Source organism: Oncorhynchus clarkii, chromosome 10 (genome assembly GCF_045791955.1).
Source record: "Oncorhynchus clarkii lewisi isolate Uvic-CL-2024 chromosome 10, UVic_Ocla_1.0, whole genome shotgun sequence".
Classification (NCBI taxonomy): Eukaryota; Metazoa; Chordata; class Actinopteri; order Salmoniformes; family Salmonidae; genus Oncorhynchus; species Oncorhynchus clarkii.
The window spans coordinates 64,404,735-64,431,441 of NC_092156.1; the positions used below are offsets into that span (position 1 = coordinate 64,404,735).

Consider the following 26,707-nt stretch of genomic DNA (forward strand, 5'->3'; position numbering starts at 1 on the left):
ATGCTGTAATTTAGCCTAGTTTACATTATATTACATGATGCTGTAGATTAGCCTAGATTATATTACATGATGCTGTAGTTTAGCCTGGTTTACACTATATTACATGATGCTGTAGTTTAGCCTAGTTTACATTATATTACATGATGCTGTAGTTTAGCCTAGATTATATTACATGATGCTGTAGTTTAGCCTGTTTTACATTATATTACATGATGCTGTAGTTTAGCCTGTTTTACATTATATTACATGATGCTGTAGTTTAGCCTAGATTATATTACATGATGCTGTAGTTTAGCCTGTTTTACATTATATTACATGATGCTGTAGTTTAGCCTGTTTTACATTATATTACATGATGCTGTAGTTTAGCCTAGTTTACATTATATTACATGATGCTGTAGTTTAGCCTAGATTAATTACATGATGCTGTAGTTTAGCCTGTTTTACATTATATTACATGATGCTGTAGTTTAGCCTGTTTTACATTATATTACATGATGCTGTAGTTTAGCCTAGTTTACATTATGTTACATGATGCTGTAGTTTAGCCTAGATTACATTATATTAAATTATGCTGTAGTTTAGCCTAGTTTACATTATATTACATGATGCTGTAGTTTAGCCTGTTTTACATTATATTACATTATGCTGTAGTTTAGCCTAGTTTACATTATGTTACATGATGCTGTAGATTAGCCTAGATTATATTACATGATGCTGTAGTTTAGCCTGGTTTACACTATATTACATGATGCTGTAGTTTAGCCTAGTTTACATTATATTACATGATGCTGTAGTTTAGCCTAGATTATATTACATGATGCTGTAGTTTAGCCTGTTTTACATTATATTACATGATGCTGTAGTTTAGCCTGTTTTACATTATATTACATGATACTGTAGTTTAGCCTGTTTTACATTATATTACATGATGCTGTAGTTTAGCCTAGTTTACATTATATTACATGATGCTGTAGTTTAGCCTGTTTTACATTATATTACATTATGCTGTAGTTTAGCCTAGATTATATTACATGATTATGTAGTTTAGCCTGTTTTACATTATATTACATGATGCTGTAGTTTAGCATAGTTTACATTATATTACATGATGCTGTAGTTTAGCCTAGATTATATTACATGATGCTGTAGTTTAGCCTGTTTTACATTATATTACATGATGCTGTAGTTTAGCCTGTTTTACATTATATTACATGATGCTGTAGTTTAGCCTAGTTTACATTATATTACATGATGCTGTAATTTAGCCTAGTTTACATTATATTACATGATGCTGTAGATTAGCCTAGATTATATTACATGATGCTGTAGTTTAGCCTGGTTTACACTATATTACATGATGCTGTAGTTTAGCCTAGTTTACATTATATTACATGATGCTGTAGTTTAGCCTAGATTATATTACATGATGCTGTAGTTTAGCCTGTTTTACATTATATTACATGATGCTGTAGTTTAGCCTGTTTTACATTATATTACATGATGCTGTAGTTTAGCCTAGATTATATTACATGATGCTGTAGTTTAGCCTGTTTTACATTATATTACATGATGCTGTAGTTTAGCCTGTTTTACATTATATTACATGATGCTGTAGTTTAGCCTAGTTTACATTATATTACATGATGCTGTAGTTTAGCCTAGATTAATTACATGATGCTGTAGTTTAGCCTGTTTTACATTATATTACATGATGCTGTAGTTTAGCCTGTTTTACATTATATTACATGATGCTGTAGTTTAGCCTAGTTTACATTATGTTACATGATGCTGTAGTTTAGCCTAGATTACATTATATTACATTATGCTGTAGTTTAGCCTGTTTTACATTAGATTACATGATGCTGTAGTTTAGCCTAGTTTACATTATATTACATGATGCTGTAGTTTAGCCTGTTTTACATTATATTACATGATGCTGTAGTTTAGCATAGTTTACATTATATTACATGATGCTGTAGTTTAGCCTGTTTTACATTATATTACATGATGCTGTAGTTTAGCCTGTTTTACATTAGATTACATGATGCTGTAGTTTAGCCTAGTTTACATTATATTACATGATGCTGTAGTTTAGCCTAGATGACATTATATTACATGATGCTGTAGTTTAGCCTAGTTTACATTATATTACATGATGCTGTAGTTTAGCCTAGATTACATTATATTACATGATGCTGTAGTTTAGCCTAGTTTACATTATATTACATGATGCTGTAGTTTAGCCTGTTTTACATTATATTACATTATGCTGTAGTTTAGCCTAGTTTACATTATATTACACGATGCTGTAGTTTAGCCTAGTTTACATTATATTACATGATTCTGTAGTTTAGCCTGTTTTACATTATATTACATTATGCTGTAGTTTAGCCTAGTTTACATTATATTACATGATGCTGTAGTTTAGCCTAGATGACATTATATTACATGATGCTGTAGTTTAGCCTAGTTTACATTATATTACATGATGCTGTAGTTTAGCCTAGATTACATTATATTACATGATGCTGTAGTTTAGCCTAGTTTACATTATATTACATGATGCTGTAGTTTAGCCTAGATTATATTACATGATGCTGTAGTTTAGCCTGGTTTACACTATATTACATGATGCTGTAGTTTAGCCTATATTACATTATATTACATGATGCTGTAGTTTAGCCTAGTTTACATTAAATTACATGATGCTGTAGTTTAGCCTAGTTTACATTATATTACATGATGCTGTAGTTTAGCCTGTTTTACATTATATTACATTATGCTGTAGTTTAGCCTAGTTTACATTATATTACACGATGCTGTAGTTTAGCCTAGTTTACATTATATTACATGATGCTGTAGTTTAGCCTGTTTTACATTATATTACATTATGCTGTAGTTTAGCCTAGTTTACATTATATTACACGATGCTGTAGTTTAGCCTAGTTTACATTATATTACATGATGCTGTAGTTTAGACTAGTTTACATTATATTACACAATGCTGTAGTTTAGCCTAGTTTACATTATATTACATGATTCTGTAGTTTAGCCTGTTTTACATTATATTACATTATGCTGTAGTTTAGCCTAGTTTACATTATATTACATGATGCTGTAGTTTAGCCTAGTTTACATTATATTACATGATTCTGTAGTTTAACCTAGTTTACATTACGTGACATCAGCGAAGAGTTCTACCACAGTGTGAATAAGAGCAAAACAGTGTGCCTGTTGTATGTGTTGGATATTGAAACTCAAGCCCTCTTGTTTCTCTCCATAGACATCAGTCATCAAGGGAACTTACCTGGCCCTGGATCATATGAGCAAAGAGTATGGAAAAGAAGGAGGAGTCATCATCAATGTCTCATCCATGGCAGGTAAGGCTGCTCCATACATGCATCAATACTTTATGTACTGTACGCTGCACGTCAATATATTGAAGCGTTCACAGACAGAAGAAAAAGGGAAACAGTGGTGTATGTGGGTGTGGGAATGACTTGCTATGTCTTTGGCAATGCGGTTGCTTTCAGCTGATGTGAGCAACCCCTATGTAATGGAATATGTCACAGGTCATCAGCTATAAAGAACCACATTGACTGATTCACTGTTATTGTTGAAATTCCCAGGCCTTTGTTTTGGTACGATATGGTTACACAGTGTACCATAACACATCACAGGTGTAAAGCAAACATTACAACATTACCGCTTGATAGATTAGAGTTTGATGGTGTTTTCACAGTGGACAATAAGCATTGCTGTGTGCGTCTCCTATTTGCTTAGTGGGGTAGGTTAAGGCTGTTCTATCGTCTCAGTCGGCAAACTAACAACTACAGTACTTCTCATTTTTCAATCTTTCTCCACAGCAGCATGTGGAGATTGAGAAAGCATATTATTGGTGCAATCCAAGTCAGCTAGCGCAACCACTTTGTGCAAGAATTGTCTGAATGTCTGCCTGGTGGTTCAATGGCTTACATCTTGATCCAGCAGTAAAATCATTAAACTGACAAGGAAGTGGGGGGGGGGGGGGGTCAATTTGGTGGGCTGGTGGGTGGTGGGCTGTGTAGGATTGGGATAGATTTGTTGGAGTGGAGACAGTAATGCCATGACAGACAGCCCACTGACTGTGAGACTCAGTCAAGTGTCACTAAATCTGTTTTCATATAAGCAGCACACCTGGGTTCACATACTATTCAAAATCTTTCAAATGCTTTCGGCGTTTTCTCAAGTCTGCCTTGAGTACCAGCTGGGTGGGGTTTGGACTTGCGATTATTCCATTGCAACAGGCAAGCTCAATCAAGCACCACTAAAGTATTTGAAATTATTTCAGTCAGTATTTGAACCCAGGGCCTCATTTATTAATATTCGGTAGAAACTATTCTAAAATACTACTAACAAACAGAATTTAGAATGTTGGTACCCATATAAAAATCGTGATATATCAAACAATCCTACAAGCGTCAAACCCACACTGGTAGGAGATAACCATTGATAAATACAAATTGTTCTCAGCCTCCTAGCACAACCTTGGCTGTTTGCAATTTGAAACGCCCCTAATTAACCATATATGGTCAAAATCCTCCCTTTAACACCCGAGGGGGATATTCAAATCCGTACCATAAAATACAACGGCGCAACCAAATTGTTTTTCTTTTTTTTCTTCTCTGTAACTGAAATAGAGGTGCTAGTGTCAGAGTACAATCAAAAGGTTTTATTTAGCTTACTCAGTTGTGACTTGACCTGTAAAAATAAAAACAACTACAAAAAGAGGACCGTTGGGACAATTCAAGTTGCCATAGCAATGGCAAATACAGTGGGGCAAAAAAGTATTTAGTCAGCCACCAATTGTGCAAGTTCTCCCACTTAAAAAGATGAGAGAGGCCTGTAATTTTCATCATAGGTACACTTCAACTGTGACAGACAAAATGAGGGAAAAAAATCCAGAAAATCACATTGTAGGATTTTTTATGAATTTATTTGCAAATTATGGTGGAAAATAAGTATTTGGTCAATAAGGTCAAACGTTTTCTGTAAGTCTTCACAAGGTTTTCACACACTGTTGCTGGTATTTTGGCCCATTCCTCCATGCAGATCTCCTCTAGAGCAGTGAAGTTTTGGGGCTGTTACTGGGCAACACAGACTTTCAACTCCCTCCAAAGATTTTCTATGGGGTTGAGATTTGGAGACTGGCTAGGCCACTCCAGGACCTTGAAGTGCTTCTTACGAAGCCACTCCTTCGTTGCCCGGGCGGTGTGTTTGGGATCATTGTCATGCTGAAAGACACAGCCACCTTTCATCGTCAATGCCCTTGCTGATGGAAGGAGGTTTTCACTCAAAATCTCACGATACATGGCCCCATTCATTCTTTCCTTTACACGGATCAGTCGTCCTGGTCCCTTTGCAGAAAAACAGCCCCAAAGCATGATGTTTCCACCCCCTGCTTCACAGTAGGTATGGTGTTCTTTGGATGCAACTCAGCATCCTTTGTCCTCCAAACACAACGAGTTGAGTTTTTACCAAAAAGTTCTATTTTGGTTTCATCTGACCATATGACATTCTCCCAATCTTCTTCTGGATCATCCAAATGCTCTCTAGCAAACTTCAGACGGGCCTGGACATGTACTGGCTTAAGCAGGGGGACACGTCTGGCACTGCAGGATTTGAGTCCCTGGCGGCATAGTGTGTTACTGATGGTAGGCTTTGTTAATTTAGTCCCAGCTCTCTGCAGGTCATTCACTAGGTCCTCCTGTGTGGTTCTGGGATTTTTGCTCACCGTTCTTGTGATCATTTTGACCCCACGGGGTGAGATCTTGGGAGATTATCAGTGGTCTTGTATGTCTTCCATTTCCTAATAATTGCTCCCACAGTTGATTTCTTTAAACCAAGCTGCTTACCTATTGCAGATTCAGTCTTCCCAGCCTGGTGCAGGTCTACAATTTTGTTTCTGGTGTCCTTTGACAGCTCTTTGGTCTTGGCCATAGTGGAGTTTGGAGTGTGACTGTTTGAGGTTGTGGACAGGTGTCTTTTATACTGATAACAAGTTCAAACAGGTGCCATTATTACAGGTAACGAGTGGAGGACAGAGGAGCCTCTTAAGGAAGAAGTTACAGGTCTGTGAGAGCCAGAAATCTTGCTTGTTTGTAGGTGACCAAATACTTATTTTCCACCATAATTTGCAAATAAATTCATTAAAAATCCTACAATGTGATTTTCTGGATTTTTTTTCTCATTTTGTCTGTCATAGTTGAAGTGTACCTATGATGAAAATTACAGGCCTCTCTCAACTTGCACATTTGGTGGCTGACTAAATACTTTTTTGCCCCACTGTATACTTCAAATGAGTAGGCAACACTCGCCAACAAGCCATCCATCCATCCATTTCTGTTTACATAGTTTAAGTAGTTTAGGCTGGTGATGTTATGCTGATGAGGGTGACGTCTATTGAGCCGTTCGTGTTTGGGAACCAACCTGTTTTGAGATGGTGCATGGAAATTGCACGTGTTAATGTTTGTTTTGCCGATGATTGCATTGAAAATATTGGCTCATCGAGGGCTGTGATCGGCAAGCCTCCACTGAAAAGTATCCGTTGCCAAAAACCAGAGGGTGGATAGCACTTGGATGTGCACCGGAATGGTATGCATTTTGGAATGGTATCCTTTTTAAAGTACGTCTTAAATCTTCCAAAAAACAATCGTATAGGATTTTTGAGAAAAGATATCTGATGAGCCAACCTGTACTTAATACAGAAAATGTGCCATCTGTCTCTACAAACTCGCTCTGTGCAAAATGCAGCGTGTGCCAAATCTTCCAACAGAGCAAGGTTAGCCGTCTCTCATGCAATTTCCCATTATCTCAGTCTTATAGTATGTCAACAATGGTTTCACTTTGACTCATACCTCTCATTTTAACAAATGACTGTACTTTATATGGATTATTATTGTAACCAATGCACTGATGTGGTCAAATTATACAGCGTGCCAAGCGATGTTCCATGCATTCCCAATGGAAATGTTGAAAGATGATTGAATTATTACTCTCATAATTTCAACATATTTTCCCCATTCTACACTTGACAAGCAGTTTCCTTAATCCACCACGTGATCCTTACACATGGTCATGGCTGTGTGTACATTTACAAACACTCTCAAGCAAACATTCCTATTGATCAATTTCCATTTTTACACGCATGGTTTACACACAGATTTGTGCCTGTGCATGGTTGATAAATGAGACCCCTGGTCTGGTAAGCAGCAGAGATTTCCCTTCCCGTGACCCCTTTGGGTTCTTGAACACGCGGTCACAGGGAGCTAACATGTATGCCGACAGAGGGCGGAGTCCAGACAGGTGGACAAGCCTCACACTGGGCTGTTGTGGTCATGTGGTGTTGTGACTTCTGTGCCAAGATCCACAGTTTGTGCATTAGTACTCATGGACTTGAGTCAAGTGCTCTTGTCTAATTTCAACATAATTATCATTGGTCTGCGCAGGGCCAGTTCCAGGCATAAGTGACATAAGATTATGCTCCCCCATAAAGAATGATCTATCTGTGTTTATTTTTATTTTTTTACTCAGTCGGGGTCTCCTCTTAGAATAGTAGAATATATAAGGTGCAAGTTTGAATAATTTGCTTATTCTTTATATAGCAGACACTAAGAATGCCTAGTCATGGCTGGTTCAGAATGCTTAGTCATGGCCCATGCAGACCAAGGGGCGTCATAAGATTTCATCCGGTCGTTATCTGAACGGGGTTGTTAGTTTCCCAGATGCAAGGATGGTTTTGAGACAATGAGAGATTGATATACTCTTAAGCTATCTCTAGTAAAACACATTCCTGTCTATGTAATGCAGTGTTTAACTCATTTGTCAGCTCAAGCCATCTCTAGTGACCATATGCCCAGATTAGCTGCAGGGAACTAGAGTGGAGACCATAAAAACACAGCATTAGTAGGACAGAAATATCTTACTATTAGTTAAATATTCATTGTTAACCATTAATATAAAATAAATAAGGTAAATACGTAATGTTTCTATCACAGGGGCCACTAAAATGATTTGCCCGGGGCAGCAGGGCAACTTGGGGCAGCAGGTAGCCTATGATATTGTCAAGCAGACCCAGGGGTCGGCTCTGGCCGTTTTGGGGGCATATCTGAGATTTAGAGCTTTGGGCCAGTAACCGAAGGTTGCTGTATCGAATCCCCAAGCTGACAAGGTAAAAACCTGTCGTTCTGCTCCTGAACAAGGCAGTTAACCCACTGTTCCCTGGTAGGCCGTTATTGTAAATAAGAATTTGTTCTTAACTGATCTGGCTAGTTAAATAAATAAATACAAATTTACTACATCTCACTTATGCCCCCAAAAGGCCGGAGCCGGCCCCTGGGTCTGCTTGTTGAAATACTACTTGACAATATCATAGGTAATACATTTAAGTTTCAGTAATAAAACAGTTGTAAATACAACTGGAGAATATTGTGCTTGAACTCTCCAGTGCGAACGCTAAGCAATTATAATCATTTGATCCGAAAACAGACTGTATCGTTGGGAGGCTGTTCTCAGGCCTTTGGAATGTAAACATCAGTGCTGAAAACATAGTTGCTTGTGTTTGATTAAGGTAGAACAGTGTATAAACTGAGGATGGTGACTTCTCTCTTTCTCTCTCTTTCTTTCTTTCTTTCTTTCTTTCTCTCGCTCTCTAAATTCAAAGGGGTTTATTGGTATGGGAAACATTGCCAAATCAAGTGAAAGGGATAATATATAATGAAAACATTATACTCAAAGTTTCAAAGGAACAGAGACATTCTAAATGTCATATTATATACAGTGTTGTAACAATGAGCAAATAGTTAAAGTACAAAAGGGAAAGTCAATATGGGTTGTATTTACAATGGTGTTTGTTCTTCACTGGTTGCACTTTTCTTGTGGCAACAGGTCACAAATCTTGCTGCTGCGATGACACACTGTGGAATTTCACCCAGTAGATATGGGAGTTTATCAAAATTTGATTTGTTTTGGAATTTGTGGGTCTGTATAATCTGAGGGAAATATGTGTCTCTAATATGGTCATACATTGGGCAGGAGGTTAGGAAGTGCAGCTCAGTTTCCACCTCATTTTGTGGGCAGTGTGCACATAGCCTGTCTTCTCTTGAGAGCAAGGTCTGCCTACGGCGGCCTTTCTCAATAGCAAGGATATGCTCACTGAATCTGCACATAGTCAAAGCTTTTCTTAATTTTGTCACAGTGGTCATGTATGCTGCCCAAGTGTACTCTCGTTTAGTGCCAAATAGCATTCTAGTTTGCTCTGTTTTTTTGTTAATTCAAATCAAATCACATTTTATTGGTCACATACACATGGTTAGCAGATGTTAGTGTAGCGTAATGCTTGTAAATTCTTTCCAATGTGTCAAGTAATTATCTTTTTATTTCCTCATGATTTGGTTGGGTTTAATTGTGTTGCTGTTCTGGGGCTTTCTGAGGTCAGTTTGTAAACAGAGCCCCAGGACCAACTTTCTTAGAGGACTCTTCTCCAGGTTCATCTCTCTGTAGGTGATGGCTTTGTTATGGAAGGTTTGGGAATCGCTTCCTTTTTATTTGGTGTTTTATGTTCTCTCCCTCTCTCTCTCTCTCTTCTCTTTCTCTTCTCTCTCTTTCTCTCTCCCTCCCTCTTTATCACTAACTGCCTCTCTGTCTGTCTCTGTCTGTCTCTGTCTGTCTCTGTCTGTCTCTGTCTGTCTCTGTCTGTCTCTGTCTGTCTCTGTCTGTCTGTCTGTCTGTCTGTCTGTGTCTCTCTCTCTCTCTGTGTGTCTCTCTGTGTCTGTCTGTGTCTCTCTCTCTCTCTCTGTGTCTCTCTGTGTCTGTCTGTGTCTGTCTGTCTCTCTCTGTCTCTCTGTCTGTCTCTCTGTCTCTCTGTCTGTCTCTCTGTCTGTCTCTCTGTCTGTCTCTCTGTCTGTCTGTCTCTCTCTGTCTGTCTGTCTCTCTCTGTCTGTCTCTCTCTCTGTCTCTCTCTCTCTGTCTCTCTCTCTCTGTCTCTCTCTCTCTGTTTCTCTCTCTCTGTTTCTCTCTCTGTCTGACACAGATATGCCTGAACTCCATTCTCCCTCAGCCAATTCACAAACCGTTTAGGATCAAGATGATTCTCTGCTAAATATTCCACGTGACTCTATTCAGTCACACAGATGTCATAAATCTAAATTTAATCAAGACTATATGTTTATCACAAGCGAGACGTATGACGCCATTGGGCTCATTCATACGCATTATCTATGTGTTGACATCCATCATGTGAAATATTGTTCTGTGGCTGTGTTGGATGATAGATGATGTTGGATGACAGGATTTTGTGGTTGTTTGGACCTAATCCCCAAACTCATACACTGAGCAACTAAAGAGAGAGTTGTGAAATAGTTCCATGTAGGTTGTTTAGATCCTGGGCTGGAATTCAAACTCCAATGGAACTTTGGACTGACGACTGAGTTGACTGTCCTAACTGGAGACTGGAGGTTAATCATTCTCCTGCTGAGGTTGATTTTTAAAATGTAAAAAAATAACATTATTGAACCTTTTTAACTAGGCAAGTCAGTTAAGAACAAATTCTTATTTTCAATGATGGCCTAGGAACAGTGGGTTAACTGCCTTGTTCAGAGGCAGAACAACAGATTTGTACCTTGTCAGCTCAGGGATTCAATCCAACGCTCTAACAGCTAGGCTACCTGCTGCCCCATTTCTTCCTGTGATGTTTTTTTCCCTTGTCTCAGCAGCCTCTTTCTCTTTTTCATTTCTTTCTCTCTCGTTCCTCGCTCATTACTCATTGCATAATAGTTTCGAGACGGAGAGAGAGAAGCTTCCGATTCAAGTTGTCCCAGCACAACAGGCAAAGCTGGTTGAAATGACGTCATTTCAACCAGTTTACAACCACATGGTTGTACTCTGTGCATGTCCAAGATCGTCCAAATATTTTCTAGATGCGTAAACACATCCCTGTGCACTTGGTAACATCATATTCTATCATTACGCTACATGTAGATGCTATTCCTCAGTGCTGTCGCTAGCAGATAAGTGAAAGTTATGCTACTAACCAAAACAAGACGTTCCCCAACCATGCCTGTGGGTGATTCCGATACAGTGCCTTCAGAAAGTGTTCACACCCCTTGCCATTTTGTTGTTACAAAGTGGGATTAAAGCGTATTTAATTATCATTTTTGGTCAACGATCCACACAAAATACTTTCAGGTCAAAGTGGTAAATACCCTAATGTCAATGTGGTGATTCTGACAATACATGTTAGAATCACCTTTGGCAGCGATTACAGCTATGAGTCTTTCTGGGTAAATTTCCAAGAGCTTTGCCCACCTGAATTGTGCAACATTTGCCCATTATTCTTTTTAACATTCTTCAAGCTCTCTCAAGTTGGTTGTTGATCTTTGCTAGAAAGCCATTTCAAGTCTTGCCAAAGACTTTCAAGCAGATTTAAGTCAAAACTGAAACTAGGCCACTCAGGAACATTCAGTGTCGTCTTGGTAAGCAAATCCAGTGTTAAGGCTGTGTAAGGCAGGCGAAGTCAGGTGCAGGAGAGCAGAGTAGAGTAAACAGGCGCACTTTTATTCCGGTAAAAAATAGGCACAACATGACATCTAAGTGCCCAAAAAACACAGAACGCGAATACAAAAGTATAGCTCGCGAACATACACCATTACAATAAACAATTACGCACAAAGACATGGAAGGGAACAGAGGACTAAATGCATGCAGATTATGGAATGAAAACCAGGTGTGTATGAAACAAGACAAAACAAATGGATATATGAGAAATGGAGCGGCGATGGCTAGAAAGCCGCCCGAACAAGGAGAGGAACCGACTTCGGCAGAAGTCGTGACATCCAGTCTAGATTTGGGGGAGGGAATACAGTCAGTCACAAAAGTGAACCAACAACCTAAAACGTGAGAACAGGATCCGTAATGGACCAGACACGGAAGTGAACCGTATAGTTCACCTATGGTGAACGGGCCCGCACTCTGACACCACCACAAACTGAGGTACCTACCGTACCAAACAAACAAACAAACGAACACTCCACACAGGTTCTACCCACGAGAGGTTATGCCCTACTTGTCCAAAATAACCACTTTGCCACACACCGTGCAAACAGTAGCACTGTATCCTTTGCTAACAGTATCTAAAAATGACCAGATGTTGCTAATCCCTGGTCCCAGAGGGCTCTCCCAATTGTGTGGTATTTAAAACCGATTGGTTACTTTTCCCACCAGGATGACACTGCCGATGCCACTTGAGGTTTTAAATGGGTTATTATCGATATGCACAGAGCACTCACATACTCGGAACCCCACCCGGGTCGAACAAGGCACACCCTTCCCAAATTCAGTGTTTTGCAGCACACAAACCACACATGCAGCTGACTGGAGAAGCGACTTTTACCCACGGACTTTTAACTAAGTCAATTACAACAAAACCAAGATCATTAATTGACAGTACAACGAGGCTCATTCATCACATTTCAGAAATACCCCTTGGTGAGAGAAGCCAGAAAAGTCTCCACCACAGAGGGGTAGACACAATTGACTCACCTCCAGAGAGCTGATTCTGAAGCGTCGCTAAACAAACATGGCTGAAAACCTTAGTGCCTCATCCTCTTTGGAATTTCCAGATGGACTAAAGAAGAGAGAATTGAGAAATAAAAGCTGGTTTATTACAACTTGCCACAGGGAGACGCCTCCAGCACAGAAGCAGATATCATTTCTAACTGGCCTCTTGGAGACAGGCCCTTTTTATGTTCTAAATCAGACAACACCAAATGTTCTGGAAACACCAGACAGAGAGGCTCGCAGTTCAAAACCAAGGCAGCGGCTTTGTCAGCTGCTACAGAATCGGTGTCCACAGAAGGTCATCAATACAACCGTGAATAATCAGTGTGTCCTTGTACCTCCAGTCTGGCGTCAATCACTATCAACCGATATGAGCATAATCCATAACATTCAGTATAACGCCTAGTGACCATCAACGTGCACCTTGAGTGTCATAAATAGAACACTGGAAATGTATTACAGAAAGGGAAAATATATAAATATGCTAAATATTGTTTTAATCACTCTAAATGTGATTATGTAACAGTGATAGAACTGTTAGATAGGCTAGCTACAATGGACAACATCACACATTATCTCTGCCCCAAAGCCAAAACACTGTTGACATGACATCAGTTTGTTTTCTTTTCCATTGAGAAGAAACGGTTGGCAAGATGCTGCTTGATGTACAACCGCAGCAAAAGCTGCAGGCGCTCACAGGCCCCGCTTTAAATGGCAGCTGCCTCTAATGGGACAAGGAACTTTGGAATGTAGGTGGACCCACTGCAGTGTTCGGTACAGGCTTCTTCCCTCACTGGCAAGTTGTGCAATGACTGACTGATTGACGAACTGACTGACTGACAGCTCCTATATTGGATCGCGGTATGTTTGATGCAAATCATTGTTTTGGTTCACCCTGTTCTTCATGATGTGTGGTAAGAGGAGCCTAACCTGAAATGTACCAAGGGTATCAGTTGACAACATTTTGGGGGAAGGAAAACACACACGTACGTACACATTTTTAAATACTTTATTTGAATCCACAAATGACATTACATTAAGATGGATAATGGACTATTTTAAAGGTCTTGGATACAAGAGCATTTTAAGGATACAAAAAGCACCTTCTCCACAAAGCTAGGCTGCCAGTAACAGCTGAAACCGAGCAGTACTTCAGCCAGTTGCTTTGCTCTCTGCAATCTGAAGGCCACTCACCATATGTACGTGGCCGAGACTGCCCTGGTGAAGGGCTTTCTTACAAGCCCTTTATCAACAATGCAGTTTTTAGAAAATTAAGAGTTGAGAATATATTGACTAAATAAACGAAAGTTTAAAAAAGTAATACAATAAAATAACTAATGAGGTTATATACTGGGGGTTCTGGTACTGATTCATGTGTGGGGGTACAGGTTAGTCATGGTAATTGAGGTAATATGTACATGTAGATAGTGACTATGCATAGATAATAAACAGCTGCAGTGTAAACAAAGGGGTGTTCAATGCAAATAGTCTAGGTGGCCATTTGATATTAGCTGTTCAGCAGCCTTATGGCTTGGGGGTAGAAACTGTTAAGGAGCCTTTTTGGACCTAGACTTGACGCTCCGGTACCGCTTGCCGTGCGGTAGCAGAGAGGACAGTCTATGACTAGGGTGGCTGGAGTCTTTGGCAATTTTTAGGGCCTTCCTCTGACACCGCCTGGTATAGAGGTCCTGGATGGCAGGAAGCTTGGTCCCAGTGATGTACTGGGCCACACGCACCACCCTCTGTAGCACCTTGTGGTCGGATTCCGAGCAGTTTCTATACCAGGCGGCATGCTCTCGATGGTGCAGCTGTAGAACCCCTTGAGGATCTGAGGGGCCATGCCAAATCCCCTGAGTCTCCTGAGGGAAAATAGGCGTTGTCGTGCCCCCCTCTGTCTGTCTGGACCATGACAGTTTGGTGATGTGGACACCAAGGAAATTGCAGCTCTCGACCTGCTCCACTACAGCCCTGTCAATGATAATGGGGGCGTGCTCGGCCCACAATTATCTCCCCTGTCTTGATAACATTGAGAGAGAGAGAGGTTGTTGTCCTGGCACCACACCGCCATGTCTCTGACCTCCTCCCATCATTGTCAGTGATCAGGCCCACCACCATTGTCGCCGGCAAATATATATATATTTTTTAAATTTTACCTTTATTTAACTAGGCAAGTCAGTTAAGAACAAATTCTTATTTTCAATGACAGCCTAGGAACAGTGGGTTAACTGCCTTGTTCAGGGGCAGAACGACAGATTTTTACCTTGTCAGCTCAGGGATTCGATCTTGCAACCTTTCAGTTACAAATCCACCGCTCTAACCACTAGGCTACCTTCCTGCCCAAATGTAATGATGGTATTAGAGTCGTGCTTGGCCATGCAGTTGTTGGTGAACAGGGAGTACAGGAGGGGACAAAACAGGCACCCCCTGAGGGGCCCCCATATTGAGGATCAGAGTGGCAGACCCGCTGCCGCCCACCCCTATCACCTGGGGGCGGCCCGTCAGGAAGTCCAGGACCCAGCCGCAGAAGGAGGTGTTTAGTCCCAGGGTCCCTAGCTTAGCATTTTGTATGTGGTGTGGGATTTTTCATCATGATGTGTTCTTGGTGACTCTAACTCCCAAGAAACCGTACAGTGTTATTATAGACTGTCATTAATCATACTAGATGTGTTTTGTTATGCATCATTCAAGACATACCCAACAATATATATGACATCATGGCTGAGAATAAAACGCCCCAAGGACAACAACAGCAGCACAGTACCAAGTCAAAGATACAATGGACTGAACTGCAGATTATACAGCAAGCAGAGTTAGTTGAGAAAGTCAGGAAAAGTATGTTAAAATCATGTTTTAAATCATGTAGCCCTTTACACTCGTATCTGTATACAAGTTGAAAATGGCAGATTTGGGCAATAATAAGCGCCTAAATTGGAACGTAGTGGCTGTTTCAGTAAGGGTTCTGTCTCTGCGCTTCACAGCGCTGTATGGGTTTTTATTGACAGCCATTCTGAACTTGAGCACCGCTCGCAACAACAATTTGCCGCCATCCCTTCCAGTAATTGGGCAACTTTTGCAAATTTTTTGTTGTCCAGGTGAGGGGAACTGCTGTAAATTAAGAGGACTGGATGTATTTTGAAAGATGAGATGTTGAGGATTATAATAAATACCGCTTTGATGTCATACAAGCAAGCCACACACCTGTGAGTCCAAATGTGCAATTCACCTTTCCAAATCAACGTTTATGATCACTATGTTTGATGTACAGTTGCAAGATGACATGTAGTCATATGCTGGGGTCTTCTGAACAGAATGAGCCTATGTTTGTTTATTGTGAGAAAAAAATTGCCGCATCACACGCACCTGAATGCACCTAAATTACGATCGTTTTTTCTGAATTTCCTTGTGAAAGCCTAACATGGTAAGATCGTATTTTATAACAGCTAGTTATGTTGGCAATGGAACAAGCTTTCAGATCATGCCCACCTGACCTTGATTGCGATTTATAATGGACCGTTTTTGGATTGCGTAAACAACAACAGTAATTGGGTGATTCTGCAACTACAGGAACTTCTATAATCCTCAGGGTCAATTTTTGTGATTATTATTATTTTTTAATGTTTTTTTCTTTATGTTAAATTCACACTACCATCATCCCAGATTTTTTTAAACACCTCTCAATCTAGTACTTTAGCTATTTCTCAGATGCATTTTATACCTCAATTTCACTGTTTTGTCCTTGTCCCTGACCCAGACTTTTGAGCTTCCACTATGTTTTTCTATGAGAAAACATTAATAATTACACATTATGTAATGTTATCTTCTAGAGAAAGAGTCAAATAAATAAAATCTATATCAATATGTGAGGTGAGTATGCCCTTTATATTGTTACTTACACAAAATATACCTGTCCTTTGGTACTGGTGTCATTTCCACCACTGAGGGCACATTCCTCAATAATAACGTTTTGTCAAGAGAATGTTAACTTGGTTACCATGGAAACTTATTGTGACACTGAAGCACATGGCTGCAGCAAACAGTTGTTCCAGAAGTGATGTCCAGAAGTTTAAGAAAAATCTAGGTAAGTATAACTTGTGTAGAGAATATTTTTAGTCAGTCATTTCCAAACAGGCTATAATTTCTTTAATTTGTGGTAGAATTTAGATTTTTTTTAAATACATTTTATGTATTTAGTGAAAACTATATGCTGTCTGTAATACTGGCCTAAGCATGCTAAGCAGTCTGGGCAGGTAAGTTAGGGGCAGGTTTGATGGCCTCATGTTATGACTGCAAGTCATCTGGTGACTAAGGTGTTGTGTTGCCTGATAGGTAGGTTGCAATCGCAACTGTTCTCTTTAAAGTCTGTCTTCGATTCCGTTGGTTGCATTTCCATTGCCATCTCTTGCTCCTTTGTTCTCGCTTTGTAAGCTCAGAGATAGTTTTCACTTCTCCCTTCTCTTTTTTCTTCCAGTATCTCTCCCTGTCTTTTTGCAGATGTTCCTGGGATCGTATAGGATCATTTTTTATTTAGTTTCTATGTCTGTGAACTCTGGAATCTTAAGTTGTCTTAAATTAATTAAATGCTTAACAATGGTTGTTGTTCAAAATGGTTGCAATTAAATATTGTTTTCCTACATTTTTTATTTAATTTTTTACATAGATGTTATTTCCACCGCACCTTGTCATTTCCACCACACCCATATTTTTAGGTAAATTAGTATATTATGTGTACCTTATATTGATCTACTTGTTTTAGATAGGGAAATCATATGGTTGTTATCATAATCTCACAAAATGGTTGGCTGGAAATATCTTATTTTGTTATGATAAATAAATATTTTCAGTTGTCACAAAGGCAAGTCCATACATTCAGGCATTGTGTTGAATGATTCATTTTAGGAAAACCTTAAAAAGCACTTAAAATAATGTTCAATGCAAGACAAATGTATAAGAAATGTGTTATAAATGAATTGTATAATATTTGATGTTCAACTAAAATGGATGTTTAATGGCTGTCTGAGACAAATGACAAAAATATATACATTCCTGAATAGTACGATCACAGCGATTATCAGATATTATTTCTAGACAAATCAAAGACAATTACAATACAGGTCAAATGTTTTTTTCAATACATTTTAATTTCTGAAATCATGCATGGCCAAAGTGCCCGAAGTTGCAGAATCACCCAATTGTGTTATGGCGGGGATACAGGGCTGTGTTCCACAACGACAAGTGAGCTTGTTCCTCAATGGCACAGCTAGGAGAGCTCATAAAGGTACCTTTTATAGTTGAAAACTTTTCTTTTGAGTCATAAAAGTGCATTGAAATTGCTTAGGAACTGTGCACACTTTGGAGAGGTGTGTGGCCACTTGGAGACACCAGTTAATCTTCTCATTCAAACCTTTGTAATGTTTGTCTTGTGTTGCACCTACCCCACATTTTACAGGAATAGCCTTATCATGTTACTGAATGTATCCAGAGTATTTTCAGATTTCGTTTTCAACAAAAGTGGCAAAGTACACTACATGTAAAATGCACATAAAATCAACAGTGTAATGTTTGGATTCAGTCTTGTGTCAGGTGAACTGTTGTGTACTCACATTTGGTCTAATAATTTTCCTAATACCTCCAAACGGTTCACTATCCATTTCTAAAATGGTTATGCATTTTCATACTTCTTCTGTAAGAAACATTTCAAATTAGCCCTATCCATACAGGCCAATTCCCACACGGGTAAAAGGTGAAAGCATTTGGTTCAGTATTATACTGTAATAACCAATTAAGATAGTCAGTATATCGTTCACTGTGGTTCCAAATAAGGGAAGAGTAGTCTGACGTTTTATGTCAGCACTCTGTTCGAGCTGCTTAGGCATAAGGGGAAGTACAAGTATGCCTGAAACTGCAAGATAACGGTTGGGTGTTTTATGATAAATTAACCCATATTGACATGTTATTGCACATACTTTGCTTCCTGTGTGTCCCAGCAGCAAACCTGTAACTCCTATAGATCCCTTTCCTCCTTGTCACTTTTGTGACTGTTTTTTAGCTGAAGTGGCAATACGATTTGAAGTCAAGACTTTATACAAAGTTTCCTGTACAATTCCAGCTATCATATTTATGCCCTTTCCTACAGGACTGAAATTCAGCGGGAACACATGGGTGGTTTGGGAGTTCTCATAGTTATTCTCATTTTAACAGAAGGGTTCTATGTACAACCATATGTCATATTTCCCAGCATGCTCTAAGGTAGGGTGATTTTCAGAATTGTTTGTTTTAATGTGTTTTTGCATATACAGTAGAGGTCGGAAGATTACATACACCTTAGCCAAATACATTTAAACTACATTTTTCACAACTGGTAGTATTGCCTTCAAATTGGTTAACTTAGGTCAAACGTTTCGGGTAGCCTTCCACAAGCTTCCCACAATACGTTGGGTGAATTTTGGCCCATTCCTGACAGAGCTGGTGTAACTGAGTCAGGTCTGTAGGCCTCCTTGCTCGCACAATCTTTTTCAGTTCTGCCCACACATTTTCTATAGGGTTGAGGTCAGGGCTTTGTGATGGCCACTCCAATACCCTGACTTTGTTGTCCTTAAGCCATTTTGCCACAACTTTGGAAGTTTGCTTGGGGTCATTGTCCATTTGGAAGACCCATTTGTGACCAAGCTTTAACTTCCTGACTGATGTCTTGAGATGTTGCTTAAATATATCCACATAATTTTCTTTCATCATGATGCCATCTATTTTGTGAAGTGCACCAGTCCCTCCTACAAGCACCCCCACAACATGATGCTGCCACCCCCGTGCTTCACTGTTGGGATGGTGTTCTTCGGCTTGCAAGCCTCCCCATTTTTCCTCCAAACATAACGATGGTAATTATGGCCAAACAGTTATAATTTTGTTTCATCAGACTAGAGGACATTTCTCCCAAAAATACGATCTTTGTCCCCATGTGCAGTTGCAATCCGTAGTCTGGCTTTTTTATGGCAGTTTTGGAGCAGTGGCTTCTTCCTTGCTGAGCGGCCTTTCAGGTTATGTCGATATAGGACTTGTTTTACTGTGGATATAGATACTTTTGTACCTGTTTCCTCCAGCATCTTCACAAGGTCATTTACTGTTGTTCTGGGATTGATTTGCACTTTTCGCACCAAAGTACATTCATCTCTAGGAGACAGAACCCGTCTCCTTCCTGAGTGGAATGACGGCTGCGTGGTCCCATGGTGTTTATACTTGCGTACTATTGTTTGTACAGATGAACGTGGTGCCTTTAGGCGTTTGGAAATTGCTCCCAAGGATGAACCAGACTTGTGGAGGTCTTCAATTTCTTGGCTTGGCTGATTTCTTTTGATTTTCCCATGATGTCAAGCAAAGAGGCACTGAGTGTGAAGGTAGGCCTTGAAATACATCCACAGGTACACCTCCAATCGACTCAAATGTTGTCAATTAGCCTATCAGAAGCTTCTAAAGCCATGACATAATTTTCTGGAATTTTCCAAGCTGTTTGAAGGCACAGTCAACTTAGTGTATGTAAACTTCTGACCCACTGGAAATGTGATACAGTGAATGATAAGTGAAATAATCTGTCTGTAAACAATTATTGGAAAAATGACTTGTGTCATGCACAAAGTAGATGTCCTAACCAACTTGCCTAAACTATAGTTTGTTAACAAGAAAATTGTGGAGTGGTTGAAAAACGAGTTTTAATGACTCCAACCTAAGTGTATGTAAACTTCTGACTTCAACTGTACCCATTGATTGGGTGATACATTTTATGCTACACAAAGATAAATAACATTTATGCTTTCTCCAGTTTGAATACTGAGACTACATCAAGGATCTGATCTTCCCTACCCTGGCAATTTTTTTGAATGCAGGTTGCAGTTGATTTAAACAATTCCACTCGTTGGATATCGTAACTCTGGCTCGATTCCAATAGCAATTACACATCACTTTGCGAGCCAGAATAATGTGACTTGCAGGCCTGACGTGGCCTGTAAACCAAGATTTTCCTAACACCACTGTGATAGGGTTTAACTAAGCCCGTCAACAATTGGCCTTACCATAGACAGATCTCTTCATAAATAATTTGATTTTAAAGGCCTCCATTCATGGAGGGTTCTAAGAATAACCTTTATATAATAAAATGGTTCTTAGTAGAACCATATACAAGGTGTTCTATGAAGAAACCTACACGGTAGACCCTCTGAAAAGGGTTCTACCTAGCACCAAAAAGGGTTCAGAAAAACTGAAAAACACTATATGGTTCTACTAAGCACACATTTGTTTAAGAATGCATGTAAACATTCTCTTTGAGGGATTTTTTTCCATCTAATTTCACCTCTGTTCTCTTATATAAAGGTGTTGAGAGGTTTCAGAAATAAAGTGCCTTGCAGTACTCCATACAACAGGTTTTGCCCTGGCTCTATCCTTTTTTTAAAGGGCAAAACTAATGATTGATCTTCACAAGGTGAAGGTTTTATGTGTCCATAAAAGGAAGTTGAGCCCATTATTTGGAGGGGGAAGCGAGTTCTCCTGAAATGCAATGTTCTGGAGATTGTTCTGGTTTAAACAGAACTTGGCAGCCGGCCCAACACACACAAACACACAGCTTTTTCATGTTTGAATTAAGTCAAAATAGGGGGTAATATTTTTCCTTGGAAGATCTGGATTTTCCATGACGGGAAAGGCATAGAGAATAAGTTACAGTACTCATTCATTTCTAGCAAGCGATATGAGATCTCAGTAAAAACCGGTAGATTCCACTATAGTGTGCTTACACACACACACACACACACACACACACACACACACAGAGAGAGGACAAGTAACCTCTGTAACAATGCCTTTAGGGTGATTGCATTGTTGATAAGCGCCGTCAATGAAAAACGCCTGAAATTTAAATGGATACCATGTGGAGTATGTTGGTGAGTTATCATGACTGTAAACTTTGTTTATTCTTCTTTCTTTCTTTTCAGCTTTCCTTCATTCCCCCTACCAGCCAGTGTACACGGCCACAAAGCACGGGGTGATAGGCTTCTCCAGAGCCATAGCGGTGAGTTCTAATACACCTCCAAACCTCTCCTCGAGTACACCTAGCCGTTCCACATACAGTGCCCTCCGTAATTATTGGGACAGTGAAACACTTTATTCTTCTTTTGGATTTTAAATCAATGACTATGAGGTTAAAGTGCAGACTGTCAAAGTCACTTATGTGTATTAAAGCAGTAAAAAGTATAGCCTACCAATTGGCTTGTTGCAGTGCTTGAGGCGTCACTACAGACCTGGGTTTGATCCCAGGCTATGTCACAGCCGGCCGTGACCGGGATACCAATGAGTCGGCGCACAATTGGCCCAGCGTCGTCCGGGTCAGGGGAGGGTTTGGCCGGCCAGGAATGTCCTTGTCCCATCGCGCTCTAGCGACTCCCTGTGGTGGGTCGGGCGCATGCACGGTCGCCATTTGTATGGTGTTTCCTCTGACATATTGGTGCGGCTGGCTTCCGGGTTAAGTGAGCAGTGTGGCAAGAAGCAGTGCAGCTTGGCAGGGTCATGTTTTTGGAGGAGGCATGACTCTCGACATTCGCCTCTCCTGAGTCCATACGGGAGTCGTAGCGATGGGACAAGACTGTAACTACCAATTTAGATATCATGAAATTGGGTTGAAAAAGAGGTAAAAGTACAAAAAAATGTGGTTCCATATTCCTAGCACACAATGACTACATCAAGCTTGTGACTCAAGAAATGTAATGGATGCATTTGCTATTTTGTTTGGGTTGTGTTTCAGATTATTTTGTGCCCAATAAATTTGGAGTCACTTTTATTGTAAATAAGAATAGAATATGTTTCTAAAGACTCTTACATTAATGTGGATGCTACCATGGTTACGGATAATCGTTGATATAGTCATTGTGAGCGATTAATATGGGAACAAACACTAAACTTTGGACTACCTTAATAGACATACAGTAAGTAATCCAAAACCAGTACACCTGATTTAAGTAATGAAGGGCTTGATGATTAGTTGACCAGTTGAATCAGATGTTGTACTATAATACGTGATATGTGGAATGGCTGGGGGTACTCCAGGAAAGGCATGGAAAACACTGGCCTAAACACATTCCTTTGCATTGGGTGATTACGCTTGACCGTGTTCGGACATGTTTGTGCTCATCTTTCTCACACACACACACACACACACACACACACATACTTACACACTGGCACGTTGCTCCTTTCACAACCACACACACATACACTCACCCTGACACGTCTGTGTTCCTTTCCTCTCCCAACGCAGGATGCAGCCGAAGTGGAGAACTATGGTGTGAGGATCAACACGCTGTGCCCTGCCTTCGTGGACACCCCTCTCCTGCGCTCCGTGGAACACGAGGACAACATGGGCAAGTTTGACAAGTTCAAGGACGACTTAAAGAGGAGTGTGCACAAGTTCGGGGTGCTTCAGTAAGTTCCTATACATGTCGTGTAGAAGTTGCCTCATTTCCCTCCTCTTTCTTTATAACTCAGGTTTACTGTAAATCTATGTGGTGTATATAGGATACTGCTTCAGATTAATGTATACAAGTGTTGGTTATACCTAAACAAGTCAACACAGACCTAGAATCAGCTTACCCTTCCCACATGGCACTGCGAAACCACCCAAATACTAACTCCATTCTACGACATCAAGTCATGCAGTATCTGGAGTAGCAAAGCCTCCCTTATCAGTGTCCATTTCCTCCTTAAATCCTCCCTCCACATAGTATGTGTGGGAGGCCATGGAGGTTGTTATCCCTCCTCAGTTTCCCTGTCTTATCTGGAGAGAGGAGAGAGGGGGCCTTGGAAGCTTCCTGGTGTGGTTGTGTCTTGTCCCCTCTCTATGTCACTGTGTTTTGAGTGCTTTGCACGACATCAGATAAGGTTTTCTACTTCAGAAGCAAACGGCGGTGGAGATATACAGATAGAAACGTTGAGGGGTATTCTGAGGAAAGACTTAACTAACTTTGTCAACATTTATTTGAAATGATTAGGTTTGCTGCGATATGCATCCGAAACATGCAAAGACAAATATTGAGAAATACAGTGTGTTTGAGATAAGATGCACTTAAAATCATATGCAGCCAAGTTTTGTTATTTATATCAGAATGCACTTCAGTCTTGAATGCTTACATTTACCAGCTCAGCTGCTTTTAAAGTACAGTATTTCGCAATACCTTGTCCAAGCTGTTTGGCCTGGGGCAAGGCGATGTGATACATCTGTTGGCTACAGCGTCAAAAAGAGGCCTTTTTAAATGTTGATCTTGTATCTCTTTCAGCCAGGAAATTGTTGAATTAAGTTACATCATGTTTCAGGAATTATCTGATAAAATCATGAGGGCATTTTACAACCTAAATTGTTAGCCAGTCCAATTCAATCCATAAAACCTTCAGGAATTGAAAGAGAATGTATGATCATGGCCTCTCTCTTTCCTGGGTCGTGTTCATTAGACACCAGGCGGAAAACAACCGAATGAACCAGGCGGAAAACAACCGAATGAACCAGGGAGGAACTATCTGGACACTGTGTTCCCTACCTAACACGACCCTGTTTTATCTCTACCTCTCCATCTCTATCCCCAGACCGTCGCTGATCGCAGAGGGTGTGTTGCGCCTGATAACTGATACCGGTCTAAACGGCGCCGTGATGAAGATCACCTGCTCTAAAGGGATCCACTTCCACACCTACGAGCCCCTGTCCGCTTGAGAGGAGCAACACGGAATACCGTCGGACTTCTGTCTCCCACCCAGACAAAGGAACTTAAAGTGGTCGGAGTATGGAGTCATTCAGACAGTAGACCCATGTGTCTATGGAATTGGTAGAAATGTAGGCCCATTGAATTAGGAATTAGAATAGTAATTTAATGGGACCTCTATTTGTATGCCTACATTGGATGTAACCAAGATTCCAGTAGTCTAACTTAATAGGTGTGAACAAAGGTAGACAAACAGGGTTTAGTTTTCGGGTTTCCCTCATCATAGAATCCTCCAGTTGATTTGACTAGTATGAGAGACTTGTTTCCCTCATCATAGAATCCTCCAGTTGATTTGACTAGTATGAGAGACTTGTTTCCCTCATCATAGAATCCTCCAGTTGATTTGACTAGTATGAGAGACTTGTTTCCCTCATCATAGAATCCTCCAGTTGATTTGACTAGTATGAGAGACTTGTTTCCCTCATCATAGAATCCTCCAGTTGATTTGACTAGTATGAGAGACTTGTTTCCCTCATCATAGAATCCTCCAGTTGATTTGACTAGTATGAGAGACTTGTTTCCCTCATCATAGAATCCTCCAGTTGATTTGACTAGTATGAGAGACTTGTTTCCCTCATCATAGAATCCTCCAGTTGATTTGACTAGTATGAGAGACTTGTTTCCCTCATCATAGAATCCTCCAGTTGATTTGACTAGTATGAGAGACTTGTTTCCCTCATCATAGAATCCTCCAGTTGATTTGACTAGTATGAGAGACTTGGTACAAATTGACTGCTGTATTTATTTTATTTTATTTATTTAACGAGGTGAGTCGGCTAAGAAAAAAATCTTATTACCCAATTATGAAATTTACATTTTATCACAAAGCACAATATGTGTTTACAATTCTACCAAATAACTGTAGTTTATTTATGATACAATAGCATACTTTATTATCATAGAATATGTGAAAATTGTATTTTTGTTGGTTGTCAGACAATAAACTTTGACTCCTTTCCTCTTCTCATTCCCTTGTTACATGACTATGTACATAACACAGTATCTGTAACACAGTAATGCAGGTTTAGCTGGCAGAAAGAGGACTCCTGTGGGCTGGGGAGTTGTCAGCACGCTACCTAGCTGAGCATGTTGCCGTTGGGCTAAGTATGTTGCCGTTGGGAGTGTCCACCTCACCTCCACTACCATGCAGTAAAACAGGCTTTGACGAGAGGACAAGGAACTATGTAAGTCATGCATGTAGACAGACAGACAGTTTTTATTTTATTTTTCAATCCTTTGCTGCTTTTAGTTAATTCCAGGATGTATGCGTGACAGGAATTCACATCTGGATATCCCCCCCTCCTCCCGCCATCCCTCTCCCCCCGCCCGCCCTCCCGCTATCAGCTGCAGTCTGTGTTAACTTGTTTACCAAACAGGCTTTCAGAGAGATCCTACGACCAGGAAAAGAGAGGGGTGGAGAGAGCGAGCGGCACACATTTGATATGGGTCACAGAAGGTGAAGGAAGATGCCTGATACAAACCTCATCAAAGGAGGAGCGTTAGAGAAAATAAGAATTCCTCAGAACTGGTTACCTCATTCAAACTGAGACATTGATTGTGCATGTGTGCCATTCAGCGGGTGAATGGGCATGACCAAAGATTCAAGTGCCTTCGAACAGGGTATGGTAGTAGGTGCCAGGCGCACCGGTTCGAGTTTGTCGAGAAATGTAACGCTGCTGGGTTTTTCACGCTCAACAGTTTCCCATGTGTGTCAAGAGTGGGCCACCACCCAAAGGACATCCTGCCAACTTGACACAACTGGGAAGCATTGGAGTCAACATTGGCCAGCATCCCTGTGGAATACTTTCGACACCTTGTAGAGTCCATACCCCGATGAATTGATGCTGTTCTGAGGGCAACTCAATATTAGGAAGGTGTTCTTAATGTTTTGTACAAAACTATGAAGTAACACATATGAAATCTTGTAGTAACCAAAAAAGTGTTAAACACATTTTTTTTTAGATTCTTCAATGTAGCCAGCCTTTGTATACCAACCCTACCTTGTCACAACACAACTGATTGGCTCAAATGCATTAAGAAGGAAATAAATTCCACAAATTAACGTTTAACAAGGCACACCTGTTAATTTAAATGCATTCCATGAAGCTGGTTGAGAGGATGCCAAGAGTGTACAAAGCTGTCATCAAGGCAAAGGGTGGCTACTCTCAAATATAAAATATAAGGCTATTTTGATTTGTTTAACACTTTTTGGGTTAATACATGATTCCATATGTGTTATTTCATAGTTTTGACGTCTTCACTATTATTTTACAATTTAAAAAATTAAGAAAACCCTTGAGTGAGTCGGTGAGTCCAAACTTTTG

General features: G+C 40.1%; 1 protein-coding gene across 1 annotated transcript in view; it reads left to right on the plus strand.

The window, feature by feature from the left end:
* LOC139418995 (15-hydroxyprostaglandin dehydrogenase [NAD(+)]-like) overlaps positions 1-25,350 on the plus strand; it is a 29,302-nt gene extending 3,952 nt beyond the window's left edge. Inside the window, exons 4-7 of the mRNA XM_071168801.1 lie at positions 3,287-3,383; positions 21,573-21,649; positions 22,892-23,055; positions 24,211-25,350. Of these exons, the coding sequence (XP_071024902.1) occupies positions 3,287-3,383; positions 21,573-21,649; positions 22,892-23,055; positions 24,211-24,334 (462 nt within the window). The 3' untranslated portion in view covers positions 24,335-25,350. The remainder of the gene's footprint in view (positions 1-3,286; positions 3,384-21,572; positions 21,650-22,891; positions 23,056-24,210) is intronic.
* Positions 25,351-26,707: the final 1,357 nt, after the last annotated feature.